The sequence below is a fragment of the Bidens hawaiensis genome, unplaced genomic scaffold, assembly GCF_021521415.1.
Source record: "Bidens hawaiensis isolate Kalapana, Puna unplaced genomic scaffold, B.hawaiensis_p1.1 tig00025567_1, whole genome shotgun sequence".
Classification (NCBI taxonomy): Eukaryota; Viridiplantae; Streptophyta; class Magnoliopsida; order Asterales; family Asteraceae; genus Bidens; species Bidens hawaiensis.
The window spans coordinates 295823-306058 of record NW_027505055.1 but is presented as its reverse complement, the minus strand read 5'-3'; the positions used below and the strand labels follow the sequence as shown (position 1 = coordinate 306058).

The 10236-nt window shown below is 32.5% G+C and overlaps 1 protein-coding gene across 1 annotated transcript; it reads left to right on the top strand.

The window, feature by feature from the left end:
* Window positions 1–3358: 3358 nt before the first annotated feature.
* On the top strand, window positions 3359–10017 carry LOC143610280 (UDP-glycosyltransferase TURAN-like). The gene is made up of 16 exons (XM_077084804.1): window positions 3359–3490; window positions 4820–4853; window positions 4949–5004; window positions 5101–5241; window positions 5325–5473; window positions 5562–5651; window positions 5907–5973; window positions 6057–6120; window positions 6459–6573; window positions 6666–6832; window positions 6930–7040; window positions 8627–8688; window positions 8785–8837; window positions 8935–9010; window positions 9090–9218; window positions 9844–10017. The coding sequence occupies exons 1-16, from the start codon at window positions 3392–3394 to the stop codon at window positions 9865–9867; spliced, it is 1437 nt and encodes a 478-aa protein (XP_076940919.1). The 5' UTR covers window positions 3359–3391; the 3' UTR covers window positions 9868–10017.
* Window positions 10018–10236: the final 219 nt, after the last annotated feature.

The window sequence follows — 10236 nt, the reverse complement described above, 5'->3', positions numbered from 1 at the left end:
GATTTGCCTTATTTGTTTGTCTCTTTCCTACAACTTTTCTCAAAGCAACTTCTGCTATATCAAGAGTCAGCTGAGCTTCTTGTGGATCGATGTCACTTTCATCGTCGAGTCGAACCAAGCCAAGCCGAGATAAGCTCACCTCGCCTCAAATTTCAAACTAAGCTACAGACTTGAGCTTGAGCTAAGTTTTACTTGGTTTGGCTCAGTTTAAAACAAAATTGGCTTAGTCCACTTTCAAATTTGTTGGAAAGTTGATTGGATCGAGCAACACAAAAACAACCGGATTTGTGACCAAACGGCCACCACTCTTTTGTTTCTCTTTATTAATCGAACTCAAACAACACAAAAAGCTTAAATAGAAAGCTCCAATTTACACTACGCAAAGCTTAAATCCGACGCTTAACTCCTAATAAATTAAAAAAATAATAATAAATAGTCGCCTCTACAACCTCGATCATTACCTCTTTTTTTTCTTGATTATCTTGATCACCAACTTTTATATTTGAACTAAAACGACCTTCAACTTCTCGTTTCACTAATTCGGCCCCTAATCAAGAAAACTTTCATCAGGCTCAGTTAGGCTCTTGAACCGAACAATGATGGAGAATTAAATTTTAAAAAATAGAATATCTTGCACTCCAGCTATAAAATATCAGAAGATACACTCAATTTAAGCTAGCCAAACAAACCGAGCCAACTTTAAGCTAGCCTTTTTCGAGTTTTTTTCCTAGCAAGCTTTCTGTTACGAGCTATTTTGACTTAATTAATCACATTTAACTTCAAATGAAGCTGACATAAAAATTCAAATAAGAACCCAAAAGTAATTACAAGATTATGAATTTATGATCAAGAATCAAATATGAAAAACGTATTATCTTCTTTTTAATCGTGCCAAAATCAAAATTATAAATTTTCCAACTTGAGATATTTTCTACAAACCCAAAACCAAAACCATTAATCATTCCCCGACAACAATCAATGTCCACACGTTAATTAGCAACATTTATGACCGATCAGTTTAAATCGTTAACCAACCTGACTCGATTTGTGTTGAGCTTTTATTAAACCTAACCCAATCTGTTTTTAAATGTTACTCAACTTGACCCAACCCGTTACCCAACCTGATTTGACCCAATTTGACATGCTTGACCCGGCCAATTTTGACATGTTACTCAATCTGACCTGACCCGTTTCGACCTGTTACCCAACCTGAATAAAGCAAAAGGATATATATAGACATTAGATCATCCTCTTTCTCCCCACGAATTCGGCTATTATTCAGCTCTCTTAAATTTTCAGGTGTGACATGCATCACCAAATAATACCTTAATCTTAATAATTATAAATCATTAAAATTAGCTTTTTAACAATAACTTTATCTATGTTTCTTCACAATACCATTTTATGTGTCTGCTTTTTCACAAGATACGTAATATCATCTTTCTGATCCTTTGTCAGCTCATGTTTATACCTGCATAACATTTGCATATTATTATTAACATTTTAAAGACGCTCATTACACGATATGAAGTCGAACATAAAAAGACGAAACTAGCGTTTGCATAAAAAATCTCATAAAATGTGCAACCATTGCATCAATAACTCGATACGGTAGCGCATATTTCTTCTCAACTACATTTTTAGTCGAACGTATACATCTCATGTGTATTTAGTTCTAAAATCGTGTTTTCTAGAGGAAACATAGTTTATAACGAATATATTGTAGTTACCCCAAGTATCTAATTCATCATGTATATGGTATGAAGACTCTCCTCAGATCTTTAACATGCCTCACTAATTATAAATCCTAAACACTAGACATGAACTATTGTACACATAAATATAGTCAAACGGCTCAAATATCATCCCAAAGTAGAAAAATGATATAAAAATGTAGAAAAATGAACTTATATCAGTAACGTTACTGAAAGTATTGGTACCAAAAATACTTGGTAGTTGGTACTGTTTGCTCATTCCAATTTAAATGGTAAGTTCTCAAAATATTCTTTTTATAAGAGAAACTCCAAGGTATCCAGATTCCCTTTTCATCCCTAACAAAACTCGTCGGCTCCGCCATATTAGTATTTGCACAAGTGGTGTAGCTTAGTTGGGACCAGCGGTGGCCCCAGCCCCTTTCGTTTTTTTGTTCGGTATGTAAATTTATCCTTTTTTCGGTCAAAAAATTTTATACATAGTGTAAATTTACCAGTTTCTGATCGAAATTTTGAGCACGACCCCATCCGTTTTTCGCTTAGTAGTGTAAATTTACCCATTTCCGACCGAAATTTTGAGCCCACCCCCTCTGTTTTTTTGCTCGGTAGTATAAATTTATCCTTTTTCGGCCGAAAATTTTTATACATAGTGTAAATTTGTCCATTTCCGACCGAAATTTTGAGCCCGGCCCCTCTGTTTTTTTGCTCGGTAGTATAAATTTATTCTTTTTTCGGTCGAAAATTTTTATACATAGTATAAATTTGCCCATTTCCAACTGAAATTTTGAGTCCGCCCCATTTTTTTTTGCTCGGTAGTACAAATTTATCATTTTTCGGCCTAAAATTTTTATACATATTGTAAATTTTGTCCATTTTCGACCGAAATTTTGAGCCCAACCCCGTTTAGCTTATGAATTTTTGTATACATATTAACTCTGGCCCCTCAACGTATATGTTCAAGCTTCGGCCTAATTCGCACCAACGAGTTTTATGAGCCAATCAAATCAAACCAGTGACGTGTTCACAAATGTTAAGTTTCAAACAACGAGTTTATTTCAAAAACTAGTTAATTAATTTGGAGTTGAATATTTAGGGGGTGTTTGGCCTAGCTTTTTTAACAAAGCTTATAGCTTTTTTAGCTTTTTTTTTTTATAAAATAAGCTTAAATTAGTGTTTGGCTTAGCTTTTTAAACTTATGCTTATAGCTCATATAAGCTCATTTGAATAAGCTTATTGAAAGATGGTTTTTTAGCTTATTTGATGAAGCTTATTTGTTTAAGGGTGGAAATTACTCATTTGTTCTCAAAAGGTGGTGAATTAGTAATTATTACTCTAACAAATTAAAGAATGATGGATTTAATAACTTATTAAGACACATAATTAACTTGTAGAATATACGCTAATCCAAACACTTAAAGCGAGTATCAATTAAAAGTGAGTATCAAATAATAGAAAGGGCTAATATTTTATATAACCGTAAGCTTAAAAATAAAAGCTATGCAAAACCTTCAATTACAAGTCACACCAATCCAATCTTCAAAGCAAACACTCACTCAGTCTCATCTACCAAAACCCTAATTCTTCAATTGAAAACCAATCAGGAATCAATTCAATTCAATTCAACTCAACTCACACAGTAGTTTTAACACTAATCCATTGAATCAAAGGAATAATAAGTAATGGAATTAGGTAAAAGACGACGAGCAGCAGTTGTAGTACTCGGTGATATTGGCCGCAGTCCTCGTATGCAATATCACGCTCTATCTCTTGCTCGTCAGGTCTATATATATCTCTCTATCTTTATTATTATTATATTATTATCAAATACTTAGGGTTTCATTTGGTTTATGCAATTCTATCATGATTATCCCCAATTTGTAATTTTTAGTTGTATAAAATTAACTTGATAGTTGAAATGAGATCATATTATAAAGGCTTGTATTGTATGTTGATGGTTCAAATTTTATATTTTAGGTTATATCTCTAGTTCTGGATCCAAGCGAATTACGATCTAGTTGCTTGTAGGGCTGTCACTTTTACCCGAGAAAACTCGTACCCGAAAAACCCGAACCGGAGTGATTAAGCATGGTTCTCGGGTTTGGTTTATAAGTTTCCGGTCAACCCGAATAAACTTTTAGGTTTTAAATTAAATATATTTTTATGTATAATAGGCTACGTCTTAGCGGTTATTACGGATCGGTTGTTTATGGTTAAGTTATGTTTTCCGTTTATTAATATTAGCAACTGTTATCGAACAACCAAATCACGCCCGATTGAAGACGATTATGGTTTACTCTTTTTTGAATTGTTTTATCAAGTTATGTTGGTTTATTATTTGATTATTTGTATTACGAGCAAAGAAGAATATGTTGTTTTAATTTTAACATTGTAGTTTTTTAAAATTTTATTTTTTTTATTAGTTTCTAGGATACTCGAAACCCGATTAACCCAACCTGAAATAACCCGAACTCGAAAAACCCATGAGAGATTTGGGTTGGGTTTCTGGTCAAGATTTAAAACTTTGAAACCCGAAAAACGAACCCAAAGAACACCCCTAGTGAATTATGTATGCTTCCTGCTAATGACACTAGACGTAGAAATAGAATGCGTGAAAGATGTGATGTAGCTTTACAGTAAACCGCTAACCGAAATAAAACGATAACTGAACCGCCACCGAACCAAATTAATCGAGATTAAACGATGGTTATGGTTATTTGAATAACCGATTAATCAGTTATGGTTAAAGGTGTCCCATATCGAACGTTAAAGAGACTGTACCGAAAAGAATTAAGACATGCTTGCGTCGAGATGAAGGTATGTATGTGTATATGTGGATTGAGTATACGTGTCGATGTTGCAAAGAAAAACCTTGAGAATATGTGTATATGTATATATTATCCTTTATGCAATTCCCGTTTGATGTCACTGATTATTTTTCCACGCTCCTTAGTTAAATTTCAGTTCAAACTTGGTTTGCTTAATTAAATGAAATTAACCAAAACCGAACCATAACTGATCAATTGTAATATCTTTAAGTTAATCTTCTGTTTTTCATCTTCTATGATTAAATGGTTGCTTGATAGTTGATGCTATTTTCCATGTTGCAGGCAAATCTTGAGGTGGATATTGTTGCATATGGAGGTACATATTGCATATCACTTACTACAATATTTTTCCATAACTTGATTAAGTACTTTCAATTAATTTTCGCTTTCTTGTTATCTTATTTTGGACAGGCTCTGACCCACATTCCGCTCTACTAGAGCATCCATCTATACATATCCATACGATGGTATTGTTTCTATTACTGAAAGAACTTTTTATAATCCAACAATATCCTACAATTTCAACTTATAAGAACAAATACATCTTAATTTGTATTTTGTAGAGACAATGGCCGTCAAAAGATGGAGTTTTACCGAAAATATTTCGTCCGGTTATGCTTTTGCTAAAGCCGTTGGTTCAATTCGTCATGCTTCTTTGGTTTCTCTGCGTTAAAATAAAGGCCCCTGATGTATTTATAGTACAGGTATTCTTAAGTTCACTTTCTTTCAGAGTTCTCGAGTTTAATTATTTTCTTGATAAATTTGATTTATGCTTATGATTTTGTAGAATCCACCTTCTGTTCCAACTTTGGTTGCTGTGAAATGGGCCAGCTGGTTGAGACATTCTTCATTCATCATTGATTGGCATAACTTTGGATATACTCTGCTTGCACTATCTCTTGGCAGAAGTAGTCGTTTTGTATCAGTATATCATTGGTGAATAAACTATACATGCTATCATCATCAAGAATTTATGTTATTGTATGTGACGATAATGGAAACTTAAGGTTTGAACTTTTTATAGGGTTGAATTACATTTTGGGAGGATGGCAAATGGATCATTGTGTGTCACAAAGGCAATGCAACATGAGCTGGAACAAGTTTGGGGAATCAAGTGAGACGGTTAGCTTAAAGTTCAATATTTTCTATATCCTGCTATAGTTTCATGTAATTATATGTTTTTTAGAAGCTAAATTATGCTTATATAAATTACGACCGAAATCGAACTATTGCATAATATGGTAAGACAAATATTGCAATTTTCATGATACAGAGTGATTATTTCTGATTGATCATGTTTTTTTGGTCAGGGGTATAACAGTAATCTCATGCTCTTCTTTTTTTCTTTTCTCTCTTTTTTAATGCATAGAGCCACAGTGTTATATGATCAGCCTCCTGAGTTTTTTCGGCCAGCTGAGCTTGAAGAAAAGCATAAGGTAAAATAAACATCATCTCAAAACATTTATACGTTATAAGAATATAATGGTTCAAAAAACTTAATATTGATTGTTGTTTGCAGTTGTTTTGTAGAATTAAGAAGGATATGTTTCGGTCAAATAGTCCTCCAGACTGCATCAGCTATGGTAATTTCTTCCCCGTGGTATTTTTACTTAGTATTACAGAAAAAGGTCTCATAGTTTGTTCTGGGATCTGTCATATGCGTTCAGTAACTTTGTTTACTTGTTTAATTTTTTTAAAAATAGAAGCCCTTTTAACTTTTCAAAGAGTTTGACTTAAGGTAGTCCAGACATGTTATTGGGTCAAAATGATGACCATAAGTTACCTTAAATTGTAAGTTTTTAAAGTTGGTTACTTTTTTTATGGGTGAAAATGACTCAAAAGTTTGTTACTTTTTAATGGGCAACTTTTCAAATATTTTAAAGTTGACTTCAAACATAACTGTTGTACACTCGTATTTTAGGAGTAACCGACCAATTCCTGCAAGATCCACAAACAACCTTGTTCACAAACCAGATTGGAGACAATTATCAATTGAAGCAGAATAGACCTGCACTTATTGTTAGCAGTACAAGCTGGTGTGTTCTACAAACCTCACCTCATTTATTTTATGAACATTTTCAATAATTAATGATTGAATTAAAAAAAATGGAATGATATTATTTTTCAGGACCCCGGATGAAGATTTTGGTATTCTTTTAGAAGCAGCAGTGATGTACGATAGGCGTGTTGCTGCGTTACTAAGCGAAAATGACTCAAATGGGGATGAATTTTCTTGGAAAGCTATTGAAGAGGGGAAACCGTTTTTATATCCAAGATTATTATTTGTTATCACTGGTGAGGATTTAATTCATGTTATGGTTTTTGCGTCATTGACATATCAAGAAAAGGTTATAAAAAGGTTGTGATTTGGAGTATTTTAAACATATTGAAGGGAAAGGACCCGAGAAAGAGAAGTATGAGGAGAAAATAAAGAAACTGAATCTTAAGCGTGTGGCTTTTCGTACCATGTGGCTGACACCAGAGGATTATCCCTTGCTTCTAGGTGAGCAAAACTCCGGTTCATAATTCATTGTTTTAAACAGTTTCCATTCACCATGAATATATCGATTCAGGTCATGATTTATATCTAACGGGTCAAAAGGGTAAAGGCTAAAAAGAAAATATTTCAAATGGGTTAAGAGTCACTGAAAATGTAGTTTTAGTGCATATGAATTTGTAAATCTTTGTTCAAAATGTAAGATTATTGTCGAAATATAATTATGTTTGTAATCATATTCGACACGAATTGTTCATATAAAAGGTAAAATATTTATGGGCAAAAAGCGTTTTGGATCAAACCAACCCGTTTCGACCTATACAAAAGGAAACAGGTCAAATGATTTGAATGGGTCAAAGTTTGTCCAAAATGTATATATAATGCATATAATCTTGTAAATATTTTTTATACAAGAATTCAAGAAATAAGATTATTATTGAAAGAAACCTTTTCTTATCACATCTGGCATACAAATTTATATAATAAAAGTTTAAATTATATTGGCAAAAACATTTCGAACCATACGAAGATCTACTTTTTTTTACCTGAACTTGCTTATCAACAGGCCTGACCCATCCATTTTTCCACACTAGAAAAGTACCCGCGCGATGCAGCGGGAAACTGGAAACATATACTTTGATAATCATGTAACAAATTTTTGGGTGTTTATTATTTTGTTTGAAACTGTGCGACTGTTCACCAGTTTGGTTTCACGGTTGAAACCGGAGCTGGCCGTACATATTGAAATGCTAATTATTTACTTATTTAGTATGAGATATAATATATATTAGACATAGTTAAAATATAGTTAACCAAAGTTTTATTTAATACGAGCAAACTCGTCTATTACAACTTTAATTTAACCAAATTTCCAGTATGGTTTTTTATAATCTTTGTTCTTGTTATGATTTCGCATTCTATTTATTCTAATAAGGTTTATTATTTATGAGACTAAAGTTATCTTTGTTCATAGTATGATTCTCTTAGTACATATTAGTTGATGTTTAGTTTGAAGTGAATGTATATGTAGATTAATAATTCTTATTTTAAATTTTAAACTCAATTTTTTTTATCAAAGTACAAACTATATCGAAACCTAATCGTTGGTAATGGTTCGGTTTAGTTGGGTTTTAATTAGAAACAGTTTAGTTTCGGTTTCAACGAAAAAAAAAAACTGTGTAAAGTTGGCTCATGGTTTAATTTAAAAAACCATCAAAAGCAAACCGCAGACACTTTTGCATAACATTTTTTACTTCGAAAGTGTTAGCAATATGATGCTCAAATTAAAGATAATAAAATGCTCGTTTTTATGATGCCATTTATTTTTAAAAATATTAACGTACGAAAAAGTTATAACCGTTTAAAAATCGTGGGGGTAGTTGGGTTAAAAGTAAAAATAAAATAATATATGAGTAAAAGACTAAGGACCAATGTTGTAATTTTAAGGGATGAAACTTGTTCATGTTGTACCTCATGCATTACATGTTGTAATTTACTTAAAAAGAGCGTCTTAATTTGCCCATCAATGGTATATTATATAGAGTATAGATATACTCATATCATGTTTTATATTGCATGTTCTATATTTACAGGTTCGGCTGATCTTGGTGTTTGCTTGCATACTTCTTCATCAGGGTTGGATCTCCCAATGAAGGTGCATATAGATAATCCCTGTTTGAATCTGTTCTTTTCCTTTTAAATATTCTGCCTTTTTTATATTTTTAAAACATACGTCATTGTATGTTGTCAGGTTGTAGATATGTTTGGATGTGGTCTGCCTGTTTGTGCTGTTTCTTATTCTTGGTAAATAAATTCTCTCCATTGTTTTCAATCAACCGTATTTATGTTTAATTACTTAATAAGATAATACAAAGTTTGACTTTTGTTTACTTTCATGAAGCATCTCGGAGCTTGTAAAAGTGGAGAAAAATGGCTTACTATTCTCATCTTCATCAGAGCTTGCTGATGAACTCATGGTAAATCGGTAACCCCAAAAGGAATATTATATTATATTATTTTTCCTTTTATGTTTTTTCAAGTTAGTAAGTTATGCAGATGCTTTTTAAAGGGTTTCCCGATGGATGTGATGCTTTGAGAACGCTGAGAAACGGGGTTTTGGAAATGGGCGCGTCTGCAAAATGGGCTACTGAGTGGGAAGCTAATGCAAAGCCATTGATATCCAAGGTAATCTCACTTTCAGGTCAAATCATTTTATTTTTAGTAAGAGTCGGGTTGACTTACTACCCCTTTTTATCCTTTTTCAATTTTTTTTAAAAACTATGGTTAGTAAAATATATTATCACAATTATAATCTAAATCTGAGCGAAAAACTGCTTAAAAAGTTTCTGCGACTTTGGGCGGTTTTAAACCTGTTTGAGATACACAACTTGTTTTTAAATAAACAGGTCAATGCATCTATGCAGTCGATACCGTCGTATATCATATCGGTCCCTTGATGAATATCGGTCAGGTACCTATAATATCGGCGATATTGACTGATATATCTGATATCAGTGTTTTAAGTCTTAATTATCAATTTTTATTGTTCAATGTCGAGTGTTTTAAGTCTTAATCATATCCTACTTGCTACGATTGTTAGTGTTTCGCAAGTTGCAAAAGGTTAAGTTGTTAAGGGTAGGAGAGTATAATGAATTATTAGTGTTAAATTGCTATATATATGAATTTTACATGATATTAAAATTACCGATATCTCACTGCGATAACCGTTATCTTAAATATATATCCGATATTTTTTCGCATTTACTGCTTAGCAATGCATTGAACTTGAGTTCAATATTTGAATTTGCAGGTGATCTCCGGTGACTTGAATTGATATCAAGTTCTTGATAGTGGATGAGACTAACTAAGCTTTTTAAAGGGGTTGATTTTTGAAGAATTTATCAGTTTTTGAGTTTAAAACTTCTGTGTTTTTATACAATATGAAGATCTATAGGGTTAACAAATGTGTTAGAGTGATTAAGAACGTGTTTTTCACATCCCATTAAGGATTCTCTCATGTAGCCATCTCATATGTCTATAATATAGTATATCTTCTACTATAGCGGAATAGATTTCTAATTTGCTTGTTACCAAATATTTTCAATTGTGTAGATTTTGCGATTGAAAGAGCCCAATGAAGAAGATTACGGGATAAATATTAACATATTGTGTAACATTAAGTCTCGGTTTAGCATGTTAGAAC

Bases quoted from the DNA above. Each gene is read 5' to 3' on its own strand.
- LOC143610280 (XM_077084804.1), top strand. From the start codon at position 3,392: ATGGAATTAGGTAAAAGACGACGAGCAGCAGTTGTAGTACTCGGTGAT. The intron at 3,491-4,819 runs GTCTATATATAT...TCCATGTTGCAG, and splicing joins CTCTATCTCTTGCTCGTCAG to GCAAATCTTGAGGTGGATAT. The intron at 8,838-8,934 runs GTAAATAAATTC...ACTTTCATGAAG, and splicing joins TGTGCTGTTTCTTATTCTTG to CATCTCGGAGCTTGTAAAAG.